General features: G+C 34.0%; 2 protein-coding genes and 1 long non-coding RNA gene across 8 annotated transcripts; 1 reads left to right on the top strand and 2 right to left on the bottom strand.

The window, feature by feature from the left end:
• Window positions 1–1,596: 1,596 nt before the first annotated feature.
• On the top strand, window positions 1,597–19,626 carry LOC109105140 (EF-hand domain-containing family member B-like). Of its 4 annotated transcripts, XM_042773219.1 has the most exons (15): window positions 1,597–1,944; window positions 11,047–11,096; window positions 11,190–11,270; window positions 11,385–11,447; window positions 11,663–11,806; window positions 12,090–12,270; window positions 12,356–12,466; window positions 12,640–12,769; window positions 13,850–13,924; window positions 14,025–14,092; window positions 14,386–14,540; window positions 15,290–15,497; window positions 15,756–15,974; window positions 16,858–17,024; window positions 17,499–19,626. In XM_042773219.1, exons 3-15 carry the CDS (start codon window positions 11,205–11,207, stop codon window positions 17,658–17,660), a joined length of 1,749 nt encoding a protein of 582 aa, XP_042629153.1. In that variant the 5' UTR covers window positions 1,597–1,944; window positions 11,047–11,096; window positions 11,190–11,204; the 3' UTR covers window positions 17,661–19,626. The 4 variants fall into 4 exon arrangements, with proteins under 4 accessions (XP_042629153.1, XP_042629152.1, XP_042629151.1 ...); XM_042773218.1 differs by lacking the exons at window positions 16,858–17,024; window positions 17,499–19,626 and having other exon boundaries at window positions 1,607–1,944; window positions 11,203–11,270; window positions 13,841–13,924; window positions 15,756–16,185; XM_042773217.1 differs by lacking the exons at window positions 16,858–17,024; window positions 17,499–19,626 and having other exon boundaries at window positions 1,609–1,944; window positions 13,841–13,924; window positions 15,756–16,185.
• On the bottom strand, window positions 4,687–10,844 carry LOC109105139 (ras-related protein Rab-5A-like). Of its 2 annotated transcripts, none has more exons than XM_042773220.1 (6): window positions 10,711–10,844; window positions 8,500–8,729; window positions 7,532–7,683; window positions 6,813–6,935; window positions 6,558–6,651; window positions 4,687–5,262 (listed from the first exon to the last, which is right to left on the bottom strand). In XM_042773220.1, the coding sequence occupies exons 2-6, from the start codon at window positions 8,663–8,665 to the stop codon at window positions 5,147–5,149; spliced, it is 651 nt and encodes a 216-aa protein (XP_042629154.1). In that variant the 5' UTR covers window positions 8,666–8,729; window positions 10,711–10,844; the 3' UTR covers window positions 4,687–5,146. The 2 variants fall into 2 exon arrangements, with proteins under 2 accessions (XP_042629154.1, XP_042629155.1); XM_042773221.1 differs by lacking the exon at window positions 10,711–10,844 and adding an exon at window positions 9,718–9,760.
• On the bottom strand, window positions 14,295–24,114 carry LOC122148047. 2 transcript variants are annotated; one of them, XR_006162041.1, is made up of 4 exons: window positions 23,703–24,114; window positions 23,499–23,614; window positions 22,720–22,805; window positions 14,295–14,426 (listed from the first exon to the last, which is right to left on the bottom strand). It is a non-coding gene; the product is annotated as an uncharacterized LOC122148047 (long non-coding RNA). The 2 variants fall into 2 exon arrangements; XR_006162040.1 differs by having other exon boundaries at window positions 23,499–24,114.
• Between the last annotated feature and the right edge of the window lie 1,725 nt (window positions 24,115–25,839).

The raw sequence follows: 25,839 nt of genomic DNA, 5'->3' as shown, positions 1-25,839 counted from the left end.
TTCTGTCCAAAATCTGAATAAATTGAATAAAACGGAGGTAGTCAAAGAAGCAGTCTTATTTTAGTTATGTACTATTACAGTTCTTGTTAATATTTTGATTTCACTCACATATACACATACATACACAAATTTATATCTCTCTCGTTCTCTTTACACACACACACAAAAAAAAATATGAAATGTGAGAGAAGTAAAAATTTATATATATATATATACATATATATATATATATATAGCTATATATATTTTCCAGTTTTTATTTTAATTTCAGTTACCTTTTTTAATAAATTTATCATATACTTTTGTGATGTTATGAGTATCTTTTATATATTTTTGTTTTAATTTGAGTTTTAGTTCAGTTTTAATTTTTATTCATTTCCATTTAAGAATTTTAGTGCTTTAACTTAAAACTTATTACATTTCTAATTTGATTCCATTATAAAATTGGTTCCAATTGAATTTAAATTAAATTTTATTTTAATAGTTTTAATTTTAGTTCAGTTTTAGTTTTTAGTAAATTATTAATTGTGCGATATTAACAGTGCCAGGAAGAAACTAAAAATTACATTAATGACATCAACTATAATAAAACACTGTTTTCCAGTTGTTTTAGAATTTTACTTCTGTCACTATTTCACCTCCCATGAAGATTTCACTCCTACCGTCCCGGTTTGAGTCTTCAAAAATCCGCTCACCCTACAGATATCTGATACCCTCTCAGTAATGAGGCCTGTTTGACATGAAGCACTGAGTGGAGTGACAGTAATATATGCGGCGATCAAAGTTATCATCTTAATAGGACTGTCAGTGTGATGCCATCTCAGGGCTGAGGGTGACAAGCACGACAAGAGATGCATATCGTGGCAGAAAACAACTCAGATGTCCACAATGTCACCTTGTTGTTTCAATGTCCAAACATTCACAGGAGCAATAAATTAACTCCAGGAGCACCTGCTTTTAATATTGCTGACAGAATATCTCCAGACAGTAGACAACACATATCCCACAATTCACACCTGTCAATAGCAGCATTTCTATTCAGAAATTAATCAGATACTTTCTCCGTATCTTGCCTTATTTTATATTTGTATAATATATTATATATATTTATATACTACATATGTGTGTATAAAAAACATATATAAATATAAACATTATATTATTTGTTGATTTGAAGATAAATCAAAATCCATTTTTCATAATTGGGCTTATATTTTTGTGTATATAAGGAAATAATTTAATTACAATGTTATGAGGGGTGGGTTGTTTGGAAATGTTAGATAATGTTCTTCATTTTATAAAAAGGTCTAACTGTAGCAACACCTAAAAATGGCTCAATTCAGTATATGTGTGATACACAAAGTGTAATTATTTTGTAACATTTTCTTCAATAGATGGAGCTGATCTTGTAGTTGAAGTTAATTTGTTCAAAGTTAATGCTCGATTTATCAAATAATTCTTAAATAGTTGTCATGACAGCACACATTTTGTGAGAAAATGCAAAAATTGGTGGATGAGATCCTCTAAACAATGAACAGATTTATCCAAATTAATTCCTGTGCCACTTAAACTTTTTCTATTCTGTGGCCTGTTTTGTCCGAGTGCTTTCTGAATCAGTGATTGGCTACTTGTAAGAACGAGTAGGAATGACCCAGATGAATTGGGTCATGCCCAATTTGCATGCATATTGATTTTGATTCACACAAACCACAATAGTCTCTGGGTAATGTGCATCACCTGCGCACTAAATTACCCCGATTCAATCTGACTGGAGCTGCAGTAGAGCTCATGTGGAAAAGCCCAAAGAGACTCGCACTCAAAAACTTTTTCATGCACTTTCACTGAGTAAAAGTTTGAGTTTTTCTGAGGAGACAACACTAGCACATAGAACAGAGCTGGGAAAGCGTCCTGCTGCCATCTGCTGAATAGGAAGAGCACGTGCAGGTAAGAAAAAAACATAATGCTGCTGACAAAATAACTTTTTAAATGCACGCATGAAAAGTTCGTAATTATAAGTTCACTAAATCAATTAATCTGTATATACTCAACTATTACAATCCAAATCGAATCAGTTATGTTAAAGACGAGGCAGGTGAACAGGCCATTTTCATTAAGGAGCACAGATTATTTATTGCATGTACCTGAAATACAGATGGTGATTTTATTATATATGCAACTTGTTTATAATACATTTTTGATTCCCATGCACTAGATGTACAGATTTAGTTTTAGAATTACTGGCATATAGAGAAATAGAGAAGCATAAATTTTGAAGAAAAGCTAATGGTTCATGTTTGGAACTTCATGTAGGCCTACATCTCGGGATACTTCATTTAACCTAAAAAAAAAAAAAAACATTATTTCTTGAAAAAAACAAAGAAGAACCTAAAGAAGAACCATCAATGAAGAACCTTTAAAATTCATGGAACCTCAGCGTTGCACAAAAGGTTCTTAATAGTGGAAAAAAAAAAAAATTCAAAATATTCTTCATATATTCTTAAAAATAAAGGTTCTTTATTGGCATCAGTGGTTCCATGAAGAACCTTGGAATCCTCCATGGACCCTTTCCATTCCATAAAAGATTATTTCTAGTGGAAAAGGATTCTTTAGATTATTAAAATGTTCTTTACACTTATAAAACACAGATCAAGAACTGTTCACTGAAAGGTTCTTTGGGGAACCAAAAATGGTTGTTCTATTGCATCTATAACCCCCTCCAAAAGTGTTTCCACCAAACTGCTCATCTTGGTCTCAAGTGGCTTGCAGATACTGGATGAAGATGAAGTTGGAAGCAGTTTTTAAAGTTTTGCTCTGGATTCTTTTGTTACTTTAGGATTCAGTATTGAAGAACACTACTTTTGGAAGACACACTCTGGATTGGACAAGCGAGTCAACTGAAACTTGAGACTCGCAGTGGAAGAGGAGGAATCTACAAAAGGAGAAGCCAAAAATGTTGGGAAAACTACCAAACTTGATACTGTGAGAACTGGAACTCATCTGATGGAATTGCTGGCGTCCAGGATATTTATATTTCATTTAGCCTCCATGTATTAGACAAACATATAGAATTGGAATTGAAACCATCTGATTCAAACGTTCCATGGACGATTCACCCCCTTTATTGGAAATATACTACCTGGACATTAATCTGTTTGGATTACTGAACGCCTGCCAGTTAGTTGACCCAGCGCAGCTACCTGTGGTACTCCAGGAGTGTTAGAAAGTCCACTGTATGAGATCCTATTGAATACAACAGGCAGCCACAATTTTCTTACTAGGGAGAAAAAAATAAATAAATAAAATTGTGCCATTCAGTAGGTTATTTGAGCAATTGACAGAAGGTACAAGACAGACCACTGACTAAATGTCAAGTTCATTTGTTAATAACACCACGCACATTAAAAAGACCACCATTTAATCATGACTCTCCGTTAAAAGAAACTTCAAACTGGTATTGGGATAATATGAGAGGCTTTACAATGTGCAAATTACTGTCTGTCATGGCAGGCACACCTAAATGATGCAGACATGCAGGGTTTCTTTCTGCCCACAAAACACTGAAAGATCTCCAAGTCATGTTTTGAAGCACAAGTGTCATCTAAATCTGCTCTTTACGCCTTTAGTCTTCAGAGTACACGTGACAGCACAAAACTGCACTGCATCACTGACGTAATCAGGCAGGGGGAATTGCAGGGGAAGATTACTGGACATGTCTGAGAAGTTATTTTTTTCTTTCTTTCTTTTAAATTGATACCAGGCCCACATAGAAAATGTGCAGAACTGCGAAATGTAAACTTGGAACTGCAACAACAACAAAAAAGTCAGAATTCTAAATTTAAATGATTCACTTTTTTTTTCTTTTTTTTTTGTGAGATATATTTTGAGATATAAATTCAGAATTGCAATATAAACTTCCAGTTTTGAGTCAGATTTCTGAGATTATATCTTTCATTTCTGAGTTTCTCACAATTGTAATCTCAGAATTCTGACTTTTTGTTGCAATTTCGAGAAGAAATAAAATGACCTATATATATATATATATATATATATATGTATGTATGTGTGTAATATATATATTATTATTATTTTTATTTTTTTGTGTGTGTGTTGGAAACGGGTTTACATGCATTCCCCTTGCATTTATTTATCCAGTTATTTTTATTAAATACTCTCTAATTTGTTACATGCACAGCTACCAATAACCTTGTAGTCCACTGAACAAGTTTTAACATCTGAATCCTCAGAATTCAGCAGATTTTGCTCTTGAAAATGCACATATTCCATCTGGGCCTGACATTAACTGTATAAGCATAACACAGAGACATGATTTACTGACTGCCTTCCTTGATTTGTTCTTTATCCCCAAAGAGAATATCGATTCACCAAGCCATTTGTAAGATTCCCCTGCCAAAGAGCTGGATGATTTTGAGTCAGGCTCGTGAAGACCCAGTATTTTCATCATCATGGCCATACTGCAGTATGTTGCATATTGAGGACACAGCAGGTGCACTGAGGGATGCTTAACTAGAATGAGAAACTACTGCATCCAAACGACAACCCCAAACCAACTTAAACCATCTGCTGATGGAGCAAGTGGGGGATCTGTTTTTTCTTAAACAGTTTTTAACTCTTAACTTAGGGTCACAAACATGCCTACACGAAATCTGCATGCAGATTTCCACAGAATCGTTATTGATTCATGAAGTTTATTAGTTTGCTAATTTGATTTGATTATGCGTACAGTTACCACTAAAAATAGCCTTAACACACTTTTACCATGTTTTAATTCATTTTTGCAGAAAATGTCTGCAGATTGCGCCTGGGCCTGGTTATAAGGTCATCAGTTCCACATACTAAACACATACAAGCACACTCAATATTTCACTCTCTCTCACACTTTCATCCAGGTTTGTTCTCCTGCTAAATTAAGTTAAAATGTGTATTTATCATTTGTAGTGATACATGCATCCAGTAGACTGCTGATTTACAATTTTTTTTTTTTTTTTTCTTAAAAATAAAAAGTAAAAAAAAGTATTAGAAACACAGCTATACAGAGTCTTTAGCTAATCCAAGGAGCGAGGTTTGGAAGGAAGAGCCCCATGTCCAGACGTGATGCGATTGGTTAGGAGGTGAGGACCGTCGCTGTTTAGTTGCTACAGCAGGGACCTTTCGTGGGCTGTGCCGTTTCTGTTAGATCCACACCTCTGTTGCGTCCTGTGCTGGCACCTGCAGGCTGAGGCTCATTCTTGGGTAGTTTCTTTGCTAAGGTGAAAAAAAGACAAAAGAGATATTTTGTAAATATGAAGAGTGATGTTTCATTATGTTTGCGAGTTGAAGGAATAGTTCACCCAAAAATGGAAATTTGCTGAAAATTTACTCAAGCCATCCAAGATGTAGATTAGTTTGTTTCTTCATTATAACAGATTTGGTGAAATGTAGCATTGCATCACTTGCTGATCAATGGATGCTCTGCAGTGAATGGGTGCTGTCAGAATGAGTCCAAACACCTGATAAAAACATCACAATAATCCTCAAGTCCATCAATTAATGTCTGTTTGTAAGAAACGAATGCATAATTAACATGTTTTTAACTTTAAATCGTTTCCAAAATATTTTGCTTAATCCATAACGCTTCCTCCAGTGAAAAAATCTATCTCCTGTTGTCACTCACATCAAAATCCACCAACATATGTTTAGTAATGTTTCACTTATAGACAGTGCTGGATCTGTGCATATTTCTCACCTGATTCAGGAAAAATTTTTTTTTTTTTTTTCACTGGAGAAAGCAATATTATGGATAGAGGACTTGTATTTTAGTCAGAAGGAGCAGCCTAGAGTTAAAAACATTGTTTCTTACAAACACATAGCTTTCAGTTGCATTCTGATGGCACCCATCTGCAGATGATCCACTGGTAAGCAAGTGACGTAATGCTAAATTTCCTCAAATCTGTTCAGATGAATAAACAAACTCCTCTATATTTTGGGTGAGAAATTTCAGCAGATTTAAAATATTTTGGTGAACTATTCCCTTAACAGGAAATGGCACCCACAACCCATTTTTCCTCTAAAATGTGGCATATTTTCTTGAGTGAAACCAGGTATTCCAGGTACAAAATTTAGGGTAGGCCCTGTAGGGCTCATGCTTATATGTATGTACCTCTAACTTAAAACTGACAGAATTCTGTCTATGTTTAAAAGGAAATTAATTATATTCCATACTTGCAGTATCAGCAAGAATGCATTAAACTAATTTTCCACAAAATACTAACCATTTTCAACACTGATAATAATAAGTAATTAGAATTATTTCTGAAGCATCATGTGACACTAAAGACTGGTCTAATGATGCTGAAAACTCAGCTTTGCATCACAGGAATAAATTACATATTAAAATAGAAAAAGTTATTTTACATTGCAATAATATATTAGTTTTACTGTCTTTCCGTTGAGCATCAAAGACATCAAAATTAATAAAATCATACTGATCCTAAACTTTTGAATGGCAGTTTACAACTTTTTACCAAAAAAGTAGTGAGTGAAACTGGTTGACAACTTACCAATGGCCATAAAAATCTCATTTACATTCATTGAAGTCTTTGCAGACGTTTCCATAAAGAGCAAACTGTTGTCATCTGCATATGACTGTGCATCCTGTGTAAAAAAAAGAGTCAAGGTTTCAGACTCTAAACAGACAGCTCTAAGCGACTGAAAGTCTGCACGGCATGTTTCTTTGTTTATAAACAGTTCCACATCTCATTTGTGAAGCCAACAGGAAGCGTCTGCTCCTCTGTGGCTGTTCAAACATCGCAAACCTGAAAGTCCAGCGCTCTCTTGTTGGCAAGGTCTGCCTTGTTTCCAGCCAAAGCTATTACAATATTTGGACTGGCTTGTCTCTGAAGCTCTTTCACCCAGTTTTTCGCACGTGCAAATGATTCCTGAAAGAAAAAACAAAAACCATGCATTTTTGTAAAGTATTTTGTGGACCTCTCTCATTTGTGCTAAAAGGGGACGTAACATTTTTTCATAGTTCATTTTCTCTCACGGTCCAAAAAGTTTTTTTTTTTTTTTTTTTTTTAAATGGGATTTTTAAAAAAATTCATATTAACATCTGAAATGTGTAATGCCACTTTGCCACATTCACACTCCTGTTGCAGGTTTGCTGAAAGGAATTTAGACGGAGTCATTTTGCAGATTAGTTTCAATAAATGCTCTTTTTGGACTTGGGAAGAAGTTTTGGGTTCAATCTCAAAACTGAACTGAAATGAATCAACACTGAACTGACTTAAGCTAAATAACAACACTGTTGTCTACTGTAGAGCTGTTTCTGTAGATCTTTACAGAGTCATTGAACTGAATCTGAACCAACACAGAACTGACACTATTAGAATTTAAATAATTCTCATATTTGAAGTTTGCATGTAATTTGTGCTTTGAAACAATCTGTATTTGTAACTTGTATGTAACTATGTAACTTGACTCAATCGGATCCATCATTTAAGCCGCAGAGTAAACAGAGCGTGTTTGGACTCACTTCATTTGTAATGTCATACACCACTATGGCCGCCTGCGCTCCTCTGTAATACATTGGGGCCAGACTGTGGTAACGCTCCTGGCCAGCTGTATCCCAGATCTCAAACTTCACTGTTGTGTCATCCAAACACACTGTCTGAGTCAAGAAGGCAGCTAGTGGAGTGAGGACAGAGACTGGTTAGATCTTGCCATCGGTATCTGATAATTGGTTATAATTAGGGCTGGGCAGTAAGAATGACTGCATATACCAACGGTAGAAATGTGTTAGCAGACTGAGATGTTAAGGGGTGTTGATTAAGCACAAAACAAAGTTTTAGTTGTTTCTGTTGCTGTTATGTATATTGACTAATAACTATTACAATGACAAACATGGCTCTTCAAATCAGAATTTACAGTTAATTATCCAGTTTATAATATAAGTTGGTTATTTAATGAATAAGCCACTGGTTATCATAGTTAACCATTGGCTAATCATGATTATTCAATATACACAACCTAATTTATAAAAAAATTTCCAACAAAATAACTATATCATTGCTATAACATAAGATTTTGGTCATTCTGCTTATCCATAAGTGAAATTATGGGAAAAATAACAAGTTATATTTAGTTATACCATTACTGTATAACAGTAATATATTGCCTATCCATATATCAAATTAAATTAAACATTATTGATAAAGCATGACTTGTCAAAACAAACTGCAGCAGGCTTTGATTGGCTAATATTGTGTTTACTGTACAAATCAGTAGGAAACTTTAGAGTGATAATAAAATAAAATCACTCAATTATTCAAACGGAAAAATACCTTTTCTTTTTCTCCAGCAAAAAGAGCTAGTTATGTTAGTTATATTATACTAGTGATATACCATTACCATAATATACAATTTTGGTCAAACTGCCCATGCATAAGTATCACATCAGATATGGGTTATTATCATATGCAGGCAATGTAATGTCTGTCTTACCTCCTATTGTGCTTTCCTGAAACTCGTGAAACTGTCCTTTTACAAAGCGAAGGACTAGACTTGACTTCCCCACAGCAGACTCTCCCAGGAGCACTAGTTTGAATTGACAGATTTTGTTGCCGGTGTTCGGCCCGTTAGGTCTCGTTGCTCCGCCTCTTCCTGCCATGACCTTAAGCCCCGATCTCCTGTACTGAAGTCAAGAGGTGCTTCTCAAACGGTCACTCCCAGATCTGCAGAAACAAACATTAATAATCTAGTATCACTCCTGAGTTAACAACACTATTACATAATGCAATATATCAGGGGTGTCTTGGTTAGCCAAATACAACATGAGGATAACAAGAGACGCCGAATATACAGTGGTGGACAATTATTAACAATATGCCATTGTCCATATTCTGTAATAAACATAATCCTACAAGTTGAGATCTTCAGATCATGTATTGTAATGTATGAGACTGTAACACTGATATAGAAAGAACATCTATTGTGTAGTTTGTCATGCCATCAATTACATCCACACCAATGTGATCACATGACTAAATCATAGACAACAGACATTGTTTAGGAAGTGCCACTGTGTTAAGCCTTAAATATCATTTGTGCTTTGACTCAAAAACCCAGTGACATCAGTCTTGTGTCCTTAAACATCACAAACATAAACCAAAGCCGTGTTGGAAATGGAATACTAGCTTATTACATGCTGAATATTGTATATCGTGGATGGTCATTTCTGCCAAATGAGAAAATTAAATCATAATTAAATTATAAATCATAATTATGACATAAAACATGTAATTATGCCATAAAAAAGTCAGAATTATGAAAATGAAAAATTACAATGACCAAATTATGACAGTCGAAATTGAAAAAAATCATGTCAAAAATCATGTAATTTTATCTAATTTTGAAATTAATGTTATAAACTTGACTTATCTAATATTTATGATTTACCAGTGAATGTTTTTTTTTTTTTTTTTTTTTTTTTTAATGGGCTTCCACAGCATATACTATATTACTGCCAACTGTGTTTACTAGTAATGTAAGGAAACAATAAGAAAAAGCCCATAAACGATATCCACAGAAAAAAAAGTTAAGAATATTTATTAGTAGGCAAAATGTGCAATAAATGTTCAGAACAAGAACATTTCCATCATCGACATCCCAGTGTTTTCTTTTACTTTCTTGAGCCTACACGCTGAAGTAATGTAGACATACAAGTTTTTCACTTTTTGGTGTATAGGTTTCAGGCGATATCTGTAGTACTGCAAAGTACAAAAATAGCAAAATACAAAAATATAGTCATTCAGAGGAAAGCTTTCATGATGTGCACATAGTATGTGTATTACAGATAGGGCATGAATAGTGTTCAAACACAGTGCATTTGCCTCTCTGGTTTACCAACTCTAGGCTATACATACTGTACTTAGTTTGCATATAACCCTGTTATATCTTATGCGATATTTATATCTTATGCGATATAGACAGTATGAGACAGAGTGACAGTGCAAAACACAGGTCTGTTATTGACACTCATGATCAATCAGAGCTTGTGACTGCTTCTAAACGCTTTTAACTTAAAAAAGGCGATTATAAATGACAATTTATTTACATTTCACATCAGAATTGATAGTATATGCTCAAATTAAACAAACAATTATTGATAAAACATGACTTATTCGACATAGTATAATCTGGCGCTTCAAAACAAACCGCAGCACGCGTTGATCGGCTAATATTGTGTTTACTGTACAGTTTGGCACGTACGTTAAATTTCAGAGTGATAACAAAATAAAATCACTGAATTATTTAATAGGAAAACGTATTTAATGTCACGATATGAAGCTGGAGCTGACTGTTAGCTTGTGCTGCTAACGATATTGTATGTTACTTTGTCTTTCTTTCTAAGATACATATGTAAACATACGTCAACTCAAAGCCAGTCGTGTTCCTCTGGTGTTCTCAGCGGGACTTTAACTGTTCTGTCAGTTTCTCAGATGCTCCGCTTCACATGATTCTCGAAAGCTAATGGTGCTAATGCTACGAGAAAAACAGGCCGCGCGCACACTGAACGTGACACCTCATAAATAAACGGTTAAAAAGCAAGAAATCAGAAATAACGACACAACAGTATGGCTTATTTCAAAAACAACGCAAAAAACGTTAAAATTAGCCTAACAGTACAAATGTTTAAAGCCCAGAGACTCGTACCTTCCTCTCGGTTCCTCCCAACTTCCCCTTTTGCGTCAAAACTGGTGATGACGGATCGGATGACTTGATCTGACGTCAGACGCATCGGAGAGAAATTGGCCAATCAGAACAACGCTCATCGCAAATATTTTTTTATTTTCATAACACAGAGGATTATAATTACGTATACAGAGGCATTATTATCGTATTATTATATATATATAATTTTTTTTTTTTTTTTTTTTTTTTTTTTTCCGAGAGTCTTTTTCCAATGAAAAGCGCATTGGCAACTTAGATATAGTATAATTTTAGAACACAAAATAAGCAAGCTTAATTTAGAAATTGATCTTCTGACAGGTGGACGTCTGGCGTCATCGTCTCCTCAGCGCGTTGTCAGGTAACGGAAGGTAAACAAACACTGCTACATGTTTGTAAGACTTTGTAACTAGGCTCGCTGTTGTAAAGTTGGTTTTTGTTTGTAAATAATTCTACATTAATAGAGTGAGTGTGTAGGCATGAGTCTCATAGAGCGGAATTCATCCACCTGGAGACGCAGAGACACGTTTCCAAACATCCGAGCGGTATGACTCATTATTCTTCAGGCGGTTTTGATCTTTTACATGGATTTCTCGACTATAATTATGCAACAGATATGAATGTATTTATATTTAATGCATAATAATTTCCATTGAAAGGCAGGAAAGCTCATTCCAGTTGGTGACACAACTAAGACTTGTCTGCAGGAAATTACACCAGGGGTGGGTCATTTATTAGAAGCAATAAATAAATTAAATTTGATTATTTCGTATTTTCATTTTATTTTATTTTTTTTTAACAGTAAATTGTTGCACCAAAAAATTTTGTGTATGCGTGTATATAATTTTTTTTTTTTTTTTTTTTTTTTTTTTTTTGAAAAACCAAACTTTTGACGGGCATTGCATTGTATAAAATTGTATTTATTTATTTTTAACAGACTGTAACTCCACCTGTGGTGAAGAAGTTTGTCAATTCTGCTCGGCCGCCCGTTGGGACAGTTCGGGTCTTCCATGGAAAAGCAAATGATCCTGATATTGCCAGCACACTAGTCCATGGTGTGAACACTAAATCATCCATTAATGTAAGACAGTCATCATGTCAAAACTGTTTTAGTGACTGTATTCGTTCTTATTGCTTGATGTTTTAACTTGTAGGTGAATCACACAAAACCAGTCATAATTTGTTCAGTTCATATTTCACCCAAAATCAAAAGAAAAAGGAAAATATTTAGAGAAAACAAGCCTTTTTTTTTCTTCAATTAAAAGCACATTGGCAATTTTTAGTAATAGATTATACTTTAGTAATTGCAAATGTAATAGATAGAAAAAATGTGTTGTTTGTTCACTGCATGCATGCATTTTCAGGCTGGATCAGTGATCAATCCTGCACCAAAAACACGCTTCCTAGAGAGGCTGCGTCAGCTTCAAGAAATAAATTATGCCACCAATCAGAAAGCTCCTCTTGGGAGGTCACAAGTTCAAAGCCCTGGTTTACCAAACTGGCTTGATCCTGAGAAAACCACTTTTGGTGTCACAGCACTCCAGTGTAAGAGTAATAACGAAACCTCACTAGCATATTAATGACTCAATAATCAAAAGAAACTGTGAATCTGTGAATTATTTTAATGCAGTATCTAACGGTGGTGAGATCATCAATCCACCCAAAACTGCACATCAGGTGAAGAAGGAAGCGGACGAGGGACATCAGCTCTACGTTCGCTCACATGGATCCTACTTCGTAGGTCAGTTAAAATGCAGCCCATTTAGGGGTCAAAGTCTTTGGTTAAACTGTTTATAACTTTGCAGTTTTCTTTGTTTTGAAACTACAGTCTTTTTCTCTTGTGCTCATTTTGGCATCATTTTAGAAAACACAGATAGACAGCTTTTGACTGCATTTGTGTCTCTGCTGTTGCAGGAGAGCGTGTGGACAGGAAGTACAATTGCAGTCACTATGGGAGAGACAGTAGGTTTGGTGTCCCTACGCCTCATTACAATGATGGGAGAACCATCTCCAGATCTCTGCAGTGGCCCTCTGACTCGCTAATGTAAACTAATACAGACACATGCACCTTAACTTACTGTACGTTTCGCTGAAGATCTGAACATACATTAATTTATTAGCATTGATTAAGGTGATTTCAAATAATTTCTAATTTAAGATAAAAATGTAAGTGCATGTAAAAAAAAATGCAATTGTATAATTTTATGTTATTGTTTGTTTGTGTGTGTGTGTGTGTGTGTGTGTGTGTGTGAATGACACACGATCATTCAGAAATCATTCTAATATGCTGATTTGGTGTTCAAGAAACATTATTATTATCAGTGCTGAAAGTTTTTTTTGTATATATTTTGTATATATTTAAAAGGATTTCATTTTTTTTTTTGTTCAGCAAGGATGCATTAAATTGATCAAAAGTGACAGTAGATACATTTTATAATGTAAAAAATTCAAATAAATGCTGACTTTCTAATCATCATAGAATCCTTAAATATATATATATTTATTTTATTTATTTATTTTTTTTTTTACAAAGATATTAAGCAGGAAACATTGTTTTCAACATTGATGATAATAAGAACCATTATTAATAATTTAGCACCAATAATTGCTGAACAGCAAAAAAAAATAAATAAATAAAATAATAATAATAATAATAATCTGATTAGAATTATTTCTGAAGGATCATGTGACACTGAAGTCACATAAATATATTACATTTTATAATATTTTAAAATGGAAAACCATTTTAAATTTAGTAAAATCAATTTTCAATCTATCTATCTATACACACATAGCGTGTAGGGGAGTATTGAGTCATTCGCCCCACTCTCAATCCCTGCACAAGGGTAGAGAAAATCAGAGATGAATTGCATTGTCATTTATAGCTAAATGAATATATTTTGGGATAAAATTATGCCTCCAGAAAGGTAACAGCATTGCCATTTTTACTATTTTGACAGCTATTATGAATGTCTGTAATTTTCAATATTTAGTTTATAATGACAATCCATATTTTGTTTCAAATTTTCTTAATAAGCCCCTAATGACAACTAATATGGCAATGTGAATGACAACATTATCAAAAATGAACAATTAATTAATCTTCATGTCTTAAGCACAACAGCGCAAAATTAGTTTCGAAACGCTGCGATGACTTCAGAGAGAGGACTCAGCCACAAACAGGCAAAGTTCATGATCCGTAAGTCATGGTTAAGAGCATTTTTGTTAAATACTAATGACATTTTCACAGTTTCTGCCACTGTGTAAATAATCTATTCTGTCTGTGCATTAATTTATAGAATTGCAGAGACATTAAACGTTCCCAGTGATCACACATTTGGGGTCTTGATGAAACCGGACAACTTTGGTAATTTAAATCGTCTGTCACGTTCTGAGTTTGATATGATTCAGAAATAAATTAGCAGCCAGTATTGTAGAGAATCAATGGTTTATTCTTGCTTGGTGTGAAAAACATTGTTGGGAAACTTCAGCTTGGACATTCCTATAGTCAGTCTCAAACAAAACTCAAAAACATTCATTGTATTTTAAGTAAAGAAAATGAAGCCTGTTTTTAATTACAGTTAAGCATATTTTTTGGGGTGTGTTCTTGACTGGTTTCGAGAAATTCATCCATTTGTAGTTTTTCTTGTTTCTCCTCAGGTGTAGGTGACCTGCTGCATCAAACTCCACCTGGCGAGTACCTGAAAGGTAAAGACAGACAGCGAGCCCTGGTCAGTGCTGTTCTCCAGCACCTCAAGAAGTCCAACTACCAGAACTTCAGCTCATTACTAGAAGCATTCAGATACTACGACAAGGTCAGAAGCTGTTCTCATTGTATTGATATAGTCAGCAAGGGAGACCTCACCGATAAACCATACAACACTGTCATAGTTACCCATTTATATCTAAAGGAAAGTATGCTGAAAAGTTATCAATAAAGCAAAAAATCCAGATTACCAGTTTTCTTTGATGGTCTGTCTTGCACTTTTTTAGCAAGTAAAAGGCCTTTTAGTATAATTATAAAAATCTCTACCTTCAGGTCAGGGTTTATGAATCTTTTTTCTGTGAAATCTTTAATGCTTTTTTATAAAGTAAACATATGAATAGCTTTCATGTTGTTAGCAATATTTCAGGATGAACTTAAGCAACTTAGGTTTACTTGATTATTCAGACATCATGTTTGAATGTATCAAATATGATCATCAGGCTTCTGAGGAGTATTAATTTATTTCTCAGTCATCATTGTATTGCATTGCATTACTGTATATGTTTTGAAACTACAGAGCTTTATCATAAAACTAAACATTTAAGTATCATGAAGTATTATTGAGAGAGATATAATGACAACTGATATTTACATCATTTTATGTAAGGGGTCTGCTGTACTGTTGTAAAGATCTCACTGATTTACATTACAAGCTATCAGAATTTCAGCATGTTTAGCCATTGATTTATAAAGAATAGTATGCTGAAAAGTTAAAAAGCAAAAAATCCAGAATTGATTTTTCATTTTGAAAGCCAGTTTTGCTGATTACCTGTTGTAACTTTCTGTTTTGTTCTGCAGAAGGGTCAAGGGAAAATCAGTAGGGAGGATTTGAAGGAAGTCTGCCACCAATTTAATATGATCATCAGTGACCGGGTGCTTGATGACCTCATGGATTACTGTGATGTTGATAACAACGGACTGATTGACTTCATGGAGTTTTCCAATTTTCTTAATTGGAAAGGCAAAATGCCAATCAACAAGGTGGAGCAGAAAATTCTCACAAAAGGTGAATTCAAGTGTACTTGCTCACAGAGTCTCTGTCAAAGATCTGTCAAAGTCATGACAGATCTACTAAAACCTCATCAAAATTCAAGTACAAAGTCTTTTGGCATTTTATGTTTTTTTCAAATACTGTTCTAATCAATGTTTTGATCCGTCTCTGAGCTAATTGGTTTGGTTCAAGGTTTATAATATTTGAAATCCCAACCAAGGCGATGAAACTGTAGAATAAGTGTGTGCCAAATTCATCTCTTGTGCCTTGTAGAGCGCATGGCTCGGACAGCCCCGGCCAACATGCAACGCACAGACCTCCAAGAATCCAGCGCCGTGAAGCCTTTGATTAGACCTGAAGATCTGGAACCTGTTGAGGTGGGAACCACCAAGAAGACTCCAAAAACCCTGTCCAGGCCCAGAACAGTGCAGAACAACTTCTTCACCTCGTCTTCTCTCATAAATGCTGTTGTGGGTGCAATTTCCCCTGCCGGTGAGTCTCACACAAAACCTTTGAATCCTCTTAAACTGTCCAAGTATTCAAGCTACACAAAGCTTGAATGACCTCCATGCATTTTTTTCAAGGTGTTGATTAACCATTTAAAGCCTATTGTATCATATTTGAAATTTCTAAAGCCTCTAAATTATCGGTATGCTCAAAACTTTGTTGATAAACCTGTTGCACACAATCTCCTACCTGATTTCTTTCATCTAATTGATAGTTTAGAATAAACTTTTGTACAACCGTCCACCTTCAGCTTGTGCTTCACGTCTTTCTGCTGTGAAATCTTAACTGATATTTATCAGGTAAACGTCAGAATTACTTTTATTTTTCAGGATGAACATTTTCTGGACTTAAGCAACTTTTTTCTTTTTTTCCCCTTGATTATCCATATTTTTTTTTTCAAATATGATCCATCAGGCTTTTGAGGAACATTTATTTGTCCAGCTCTCAGTCATCATTGTATTGCATTGCATTATATGTTTTGCCCCAACAATAAAAAATACAGAGCTTTGATAATAAAACTAAGCATTTAAATATCATCTTACTAAACTGATATTTACTGTACATGCATTTTATGTAAATAGTCTGCTATATGTTATAAAGTTCTCATTGATTTACACAACAAACATCAGAATTTCATCTTACTTTTTGGTAATTTACACCAAATTGTATATTTCTTATCAGTTTTTTCTCTCTATATCTCACTGTATCATACAGTTCAAGGAACCATTCCATTAAAAAAAAAAAAAAAAAGAAAGAAAAGTTTTTTTTTATTTTGTGATTTTTTGGGTTGTTAATTTTGCAAATATAGGAGGAGAGTTTTTCAGTTTTTTTTTTTTGTTCTGATTAATATGTGTTGATGATAAATAAGGAGTACCAACAGTACGGACTGATCTACCTGCTCCACGTATCAAACGCATCAGTGACAGGACAAACTATGGAGATGAAGCAACAGCACATGATCTGCTGCACCCCCCTCTGCATACCCTCTACGGAGTCCATGAAAAAGAGTTTTTTAGTCCTCGCACGAAAGATGAGGTGAATTTTGGGTGACAGTGATTTTGCATTTTGATTTAAAGCAGACATAACACACACAGTTTCAGCCAAACTCGTGTTAAACTTGAGTATTATAGAGTAGCATTGCATCCTACATATCTCTGAAGAGTCTTCAGTTTGATAGATTTATAAAAGTCAGATACAGCTCTTCCAGGAGAAGTGCCTATATAAGGAATACCACCTTTTATGATGTCATACAGGGCCATACGCAAAAAAATATTAAATTCTGAAACTTATACGAACCCTGAATGAGTGTATTTGGCACAGAAATACTCTATCATACACCCACCTCATTTTTGTGAGACTTTGGTCATGTTTAGCATGAGAATCCAACTCTTTAACAACGTAAATATGCCAGAATGCATGAAATGGCATTAGACATCCCTTTAAAGGGGTTTTAAGCTGTCCAAACAATTATTTCAGATGGACTAAAGATCTACTGTATTTCACTCATAGATCACACAGATATTCCAAAAAGTGCTTCTCGGCGTTGCTGAGGAGACATTTGAAGAGGCGTGGAAGTTGGCGTCCAAGAGACATCCTGCTGGTGACATATGTGTGGAAACCTTTCGAAATGTTCTCCATGAACTACGAACTAATCATTTATTACTTATTTAGTTGATTTCAAGTAATAACATTTGTATGGTTTTAGTTTAAGTTTTAGTTAACTATAAAAACCCTGGTGACACACCATAATTCAAAGTTTGCATTCGTTCAGATCATTTAGGAGAAAGTAACATAAAAAAAAAAAAATGTTACACAAGTAAAAGCAGGTGAGGTAAAGCTCTAGGTGCCTTCCAAGGGATTATTTCAGTAATATGATAAATGCAAAGACTGCCTCCGGAAAGGCTGGTTTCATCTGAACAATAATCAGTGTGGACACACTAAACTAGTAATCATTACTACACCGTGAAGTGGGTTCAGACCCTCATGACTTCTGCAACTGCAGTATTTTATTAGTTCTGATCCATTATTGGGTCAGCGGTAATTCTGGCCATGTTATTCGTTTAATTTAGTCTCTTGTCAAATGAAGCAAAGTGCTGCAAAGGGCCTGACTGCAATAAGAAGTGCCCTCAATGTAGTGTAATAATAGCTCAGTTTAGTAATGAATTTTTGCCTCCCAGGATAACATTATTGCGTTTACTTAGAGGACGTATGCTGCATTTAGAATTTGAGAGAGATGGAGATGGCTGTCAATTACTGTTTTCTCCCAAAGGACTTTATCACACACTGATGATAAGTGGGATTCTCTCTCTGTGTGTGTGTGTGTGTGTGTGTGTGTGTGTGTGTGTGTGTGTGTGTGTGTGTGTGTGTGTGTGTGTGTGTGTGTGTGTGTGTGTGTGTGTGTGTCTGTGTCTGTGTGTGCTGTACCCAATACCCCAAGAGTTATGATCTGTTATGGATAATAATGGTTATTTGTCACCTAGATATATACACATAATCCTTTGCTGGTTATCGGGTAAATTATAACATCTCTTGGACTAGTAAATCTCAATATCTTTTGTTTGTGATACATTGAACGTGAACCTCTTTACTTTATTAATACACATCCTTCTCCTTTTCACAATGCAATCCATTTTCTATAGTTAAAATAAAGTCCTGCACAATGTTGGGCTTTGAGCTGCATTTCGTGTTGACTTTAAAAGCACAAGCAAATATACAGTACAAAGATTAATTCATCTGCCTTATTTGGCAACATCAATATAATGCATCATAAATATGAGTTAATGTTTAGTACCATAAACAGATTAATAATAACAGCAGAGTCCCTAATCCATGATAAAAGCCTAGAGGAGTGCAAAATAGCTTTGTAAAGCACATTAATGCTTTTATTTTCTTTTGTTCAGTTGACTTGTAGATGAAGCCAGCGTGATTAATTGCCTAATATGGTATTAACATATTTATTTCAATTGAAATAGGAGGTACTGTATGATATACACTGTTAATCATATTATGACTTGTTTGCACACATGTGACAAAACACCCACGCAAGTTGAACAGAACAATCCATTACTGCCTGCAAAAATTATAATAATCCCACAGCCATATTTCTAAATGATTTAATGAATTTCAGTCGATGATAATTTGATGACTCCCTGTAAAGCCATGAATGCATAAACAATGTCATGCCATAAAAGAGTTTTCCACAGAAATAGGATGACATCCACGCATGGGTGAGAACGTCATCCTGTCAGTTTAACAAAGGATTTATTTTAATACCTAAATTAGGTGATAATTGGTCTCAACAACCATCTGTGGTTCTCTATGATCTAAAGGGAACAAATATCATAATTAATTGTGGTTGTTTATCTTGTCGGAAATGTTAGAATCTCTTTTATGGTCTGCTTGATCTGAAAAAAAAAAAAGTTTTGTTGAGATATCAGTTTAATTTAGTCTCTACTTAATGGAAGTGCATTAGATCAAGATTTGACAGAAAATGTTTTTTTAACAAACTTTGGCCCTAATTAAACACATGATCCAAGGACATCTGTAACACTGTAATAATTTTTAAAAATAGATTAAAGTCACCAGTATCAACATAGATGTTTTGTAAAGGCCAAGTAAATAAAGCCTGTTTTTTAGATATTTTGAACTGTTGTGAGATTAGTTTTATGACAGTAAGGCACATTTAAACCCATCTCATCTCATCTCAAGTTTATTTTACACTGATTTCTAATAAAAAAAGAAAAATCATTGCATCCTGACAGATCTTTCTGATTGCATTACAGTGATGAGAATTAAATGTTGTCCACATTATAAACAATTTGGTTGTGAAATTAATTTTTGTTAAGAAAATGCAGAAAATCTTAATGGTTCAGAAAAATGACTTCATTACCCTTATGCAATATAGTTACAATGTCATAATTTCAACTGAACTGAACTTTGACTAATAACTTTTTTTTTCTTCTCAAAACAACAACAACAATAAAACTATAACTTAAAAAAATGTTTTTTATTTTTTTTTTATTTGATTGAATTATCCAATGGTTTCTGGACCCATCTGAGCTTCAACACAATCTGTTACTTGTGGGTGTAAAGGTGACTTTGCTTGAGAAACATGGGAGTGATTCACAAGACAGTGGTCAGTGCTGCAGTACATAAATTGCAGGACTGGATCCAAAACATGATCCGATCACTTAAATCACATTTGTAGTCAGAATGTGTGAAGTGATATTGTAGCAACAGTGAAGCACCTACTCACCTGTCAGTCAACCACTGCACTAACATGGGTTTTAAACTGTGTTAAGAGACGCTCAGAGACCCGCCCTTTGAAATCCAATCAAGAGACTCATTACTAACAGCTGTAAACATTGATGTTCTTCACCTGACCATTTGTGATCAAATCACCCAGGATGGATGTTAACAAAGTGAAAACAAGGTCTTTGTTTTAGTCTGGTGGAGTGAATTGCGAGGGGTCTTTTGTGTGTTATTTATTATATTTGTTTTTACTCCAGTCAGTGCCATATTCGGGTCACCGTCCACTCTGGATCAGCGCCAGCAGTCAACTCACGATAAAACCTCCAACAAACACATAATTATAAGCTGTCAATATTTTCTTAGAGACCAGAAAATACCTTTAATGTATTTTTTTTCTTTTTCTTTGTGAAACACTAGACAATATGAAAGCCTGTTTCCGCCATAAAAAAAAATAATTGCAATCTATTATCTCACAAATCTGACATTTTCTCAATTCATTTTTTTTTCAGAATTGCAAGATATTAAATAAGAATTGTGAGAAATAAACTCACAATTGCGAAGTAAAAAAGTCAGAATTATGAGATAAAAAGTTGCAATTACATTTTTATTTTTTATTTCGTGGGGTGCAACAAAATTGCGAGATGTAAACTCAGACTTCAGAGAAAAAAGTCACAATTGTGTCAGAATTGCAAAATAATAATAATAATAATAATAATAATAATAATAATAATAATAATAATAATAATAATAATAATCTGAGTTTATATCTTGTGATTCTGACTTTTTTTGTCTCAGAATTCTGAGTTTACATTCACAATTCTCAAAGAGATTAGAATTCAGACCCATTTGTGAACCAGTTTGACTGATTCACTTAAAAGAATTGACTCAAAATTCATAGTTGATAAAATGTTAAAACAGAGCTTAACTACAAAAATATATATAGTAATATGCATTACATTTTTGTTGTAATTTATCACAACAAGCAACAGCGATCCGACAAATTTAAGTATTTTTTTTTTTTTTTTCAGGAAATTTGTTGCATTGCACCTGATGAGAATGTGTGAAGGAAAAAGGTAATATTGATTTGTAATTTTGACAATTTTCCTTAATTTCAATATAGGTGCATCCTATTGCAATGCGATGAAAAATCTGGGAAATATCATATATCATCATACATAAAATAATAAAAAAAACAAATAAAAAAAATAAAACTCAAAGGATGTTAGAACTCAAATCTCACAACAGAAAAAAGACTGAGGTGTAAAAAAAATGTGTCACATCAGACCCACACTAGGGTGATCTGAAGTATGACACTTTCACAAAGTTAACTTGGAAACGGCACTCGAGCTGAGCGACAGCCGAGTAAAACGTGCTAATGTGACAGATGGAAAGATGTTTTGAAACACGAGAGAAAGAGAGGAGTATGCAAACAGCTGAGAGCGAACCTATTAGCATCTATATATCCATCAAAGCACTGCGGAAAACAAATGTCTGTCATAAGGGAGAAATCCATTAAGTACATTTAAGATCATTTGAAGCTGTGCTGGCATTCATCAGTCAGACTTATGGCTGTGTGCAGTTTGCGTCAACGCTCACCAAAATCTGTGTCTATGGGAAGGAGAATTTGTCACGCGAGGTGCTTTCACGGAGACAGTTTACAAGTGCAATGAAATGAAGAGCGTTTGACTTCTAATTATGTTTTGAGTGTGACTCTTTCAAAGAATCGTACATGAAATTTACTCTAGAGTGCCAAACATACAGCCACTATATGTGCGTTTGGACTGAAAAACTAAGGCTGGAAGCACTTAAGTCACATAAGCTGAGCATAAAGATAAAGAAACACAAGAATAAGATCACAACGATGAAATCTACATAGGATTAATGTCACAAAACATGTCCAGCTCACATTTCACCCCCAAATAAAAAAATTAGAAGAAAGAAAAGTTTTTTTTTATTTTTTTTTTTTAATAAAGATAATGCAGCTTATTTATAGGAACATTATATTTAATACCTTAAAAATAACATAACATTTTACAATAAAATAATTTAAATGCAAATAAAAATAATTTTATGTAATAATTTAACATTTTTCTATCTAGCTTTGGATGTATTGTCACATCATGCTCAATTTTTTGTTTTGCTTTTGAGGACCATCTTGATTTCAGTTTTAGTTATTTTAGTACCTTAGATGAAAATGGGAAATGTTGCCTTGTCAACTACCTGAAATGTTCTTTTATTTTCTATTTAATTTTAGTAAGTTTTAGTAATTTTTTTGTGCTTTTTATAAATTCATTGATTATTTTTGTTTTAGTTATTTTAGTACCCATTTAGTATATGAAGCTTTTTATAGGACCATTATGTTTTTTTTTTATTATTATTATTATAAAATATATTTAAAGTATGTTATATTTTATAATAAATAAATAAATAAATATATATATAATTAAATAGTTCTAGTATTCTGTCACAGCACGCTTACTGGTACACAGCTGTGATGATCTTCTTTTGAGGACCATCTTCAGTTATGTCCATCTTGAAGATGTGGGTCCTCGGGTCCATCAGGATCTGCCACGGATCCAAAAATCATAAAAACAATAATAAGGTATAATTTAAATCATTTTACTTAACTTCTAACATAATCTGGCCATTTATGAGGAAATATTTCAGGCATTTTTTTTTTTTCTTCTAACCAAATATTTCAAGCATTTCTTGGGAACATTGCAATAATTCATACCCAATATGGCTTTCCCTCACGTTATTTATTTTTATTTATTGGTAATATCTCTTTAACAAAAGCCAGTTCTTAATGACATCATCCTAAAGGAAGTGACATCACTTTGGAGGAAAAACAACAGCACAAATATCAGTGAGTGTTATCAGTCGATTTTATATTTATATTAGTTGGTCTGTCTCTCAGCATTTCATCCTGTCTGACATTATTGCAAGAATAATTATTACATCAAAAATGTAAAGTTTCAAAATAATAATAGTTAAAAATAATACATGAAGTGACCTTTAAATTATCAAATGGTTCAGTTTAGCTCAGTATTTCCATTCTTATATGTTCCATCCTTTTATTTTTTTGCCATTGTGTTGATAAAGTTATGGTTAATCTTTTCAGTGTCTGAGTTTAACCAGAGAGAATATTTCTGGAAGTCTGCTTTATCCTTAGAAATCCCTTCAGTTAAAACACAAGAACATTTTTTAAAAAGTAATATATTTCGAAAGATTCTGCATAACAGGAATGAACAGACTCACTGTTGTGATCAAAGAATACAGACACATCCTCGGGCAGCAGAAATATAATGTTATCGAGGGAAATCGCAAGATGTCTTTGTTGGGCCTCTGACAGAGTTTTACACTGCTTTCTGACACTGTCAGGAAAAAAATAAATAAATGTTTTATAGGTCTTATATGACTTAAAATGTTTGCCAAACCAGTAATTTACTGTAATCAGCTAACCTCTTTCGACATCACACTTCTCAATTCATCAAACTTGCCTTTGGAGAGCATACTAGACACATGGACTGCCGCCTCTGGAGAGAGATGTCTATCATAATCACAATTTAGTGCTTTATTAGTGATGAACAGATATATCTGCCAGGCTGCACTTGACCATTTATCATATTTATTTGTCTTTTTAAAAATTGAGTAATCAGCATGCAAAATAAGCATTCATTAAATTTCTGAAAAGCCTTTGCTGTGAAATCCCATTAGCTGTAATTAAGTGGAATTATTTATGTATATGTATCAGCCACATCAGAAAACCAGTGATATTTCAGCATTATAATTGTTATTCACTATTATATTTTTTTTTATTTAATATTTTGTATTAGTTTTCTTGTTTTCATTTTTATTTTAGTTGTTTTAGATTGTTTTTTTTTTGTTTGTTTGTTTTTGTGTGTGTGTGTGTGTGTGTGTGTGTGTGTGTTTGTGACTTTTTAATGTATGTATAGTTTATATATATTAAGTTTAAATGAAAATCAGAAATGTTGCTTTGGCAACTAGCTGAAATAAAATATTTTTTTAAACATTTTTATAAATTGTTAAACTAATTAACATTAAATGAAAATTAGTTGCCTTGGCAACAAGCTGAAAAAAAACTTGTATTTTAAATTTTCGTTTTAATTTTAGTTAAAGTTTTAGTAATTTTGTTGTGGTTTTTGTCACTTGTATAAAAATAATTATTATTATTATGGTAATTTATTTCACAAGTATCTCTCTCTCTCTCTCTCTCTCTCTCTCTCTCTCTCTCTCTCTCTTATTTTTAGTAGTAGTATAGTAGCATATAAAAGGCTTATGCACCCCTATCATCATACACAGCACTGTCAAACTCCACAATGAACTTCAAGCCAAAATCAAGTTCAATTAAAAACAATACAATCTTATTCCTGATCCACGTTGGGATCCGGGTGATGCCAGGATGCTCAGTGTCCTTAGTGTCCCTGTCCGCATCTTTACTGTAATGTCTGCACTGCTGGCCAGCAGACGGCGCAGACGGTCTGCGCAGGTGATGCCACGCGCGCTTTGGAGAGGTCGCACATGCATGAGGGCGCACGCGCTGATGCCACCATGGTTGGCTGTGGGTATCGTGTTTAAGTGACACAATACTCCTCTACCAAGGACAGGTCAAGCGTGCGAGTTCCCGACATACAGCCAAAGACGTGAATCGTTGCATCACGAACGCGCATTTCTTTTGTAATTGCGCAATGGCGATCTGGTCACTTTAAAACTCGTAAATGACAGACGCACCGTCCTCAGTGCTGCTTCCGGCACCCTTATGGAACTAAACCCACGCTGTACCCATAATGCTTTTAGTTTCTCATCACTTGTGTCATTTCTCCAGTAGATGGAGGCAAAGACCCGTGTTTCCCATGCGCGCTCCCGCGCCACCCGTGACGCACAGATGTTGGATGGCATGATGATGCTGATGGATGGCCTTACAAAGTAAGTAGCATTTATTATGATAACTTATAAATATAATTATACAGTGCAAGTTTTCGTTTAAAGTGAATATCCACAATCATGGCCAGAATGTCCTATTTTGTTCAACTAAATCGTCTCAAGTTTGAAAATTTAACTTATTTGGACACTAAAAGCGCACTTTAAATGTCTGAATGTCGTTACAAATCTCTGTAGCCTATTTGCTTTCAGATGTTGAGCTGTGTGTTTTCTTCACTACATCTATACTTGTATTTTGATTCATCTGGTGTTTTGGCGATTTTTAATGCATATATGAAGTCAGTTCCCTAAAATTAAACTATCAGAAAAATGTAACAATACTTTTTTTTCTTCACTCAGAATAGTATTACAGACACCGGGGCAAGCTGTGTCACAGTTATTTATTTATTTATTTATTTTATTTTTTTGCCATGTCATTTTATGCATAGACACAAGGTCCTGACTACAGTAATGTTATCTTATTTTGTATGATGTACCCACAAAACCTTTTACAATTTTTGTCACAAGTACATTTAAAGAATCTTTTATAGAATTAGATGTACAGTATACAATTTTGCCCTTTTTGTCTAAGTTTAATTATTATATTGAATTTATTATATTATTGAATGTTTATTCTGAGTCTGCCATGTTATAGCCA

Source organism: Cyprinus carpio, chromosome A16, assembly GCF_018340385.1.
Source record: "Cyprinus carpio isolate SPL01 chromosome A16, ASM1834038v1, whole genome shotgun sequence".
Taxonomy (NCBI): Eukaryota; Metazoa; Chordata; class Actinopteri; order Cypriniformes; family Cyprinidae; genus Cyprinus; species Cyprinus carpio.
Note: the sequence above shows the minus strand (reverse complement) of the source record. Positions and strands in the feature narration are given on the sequence as shown.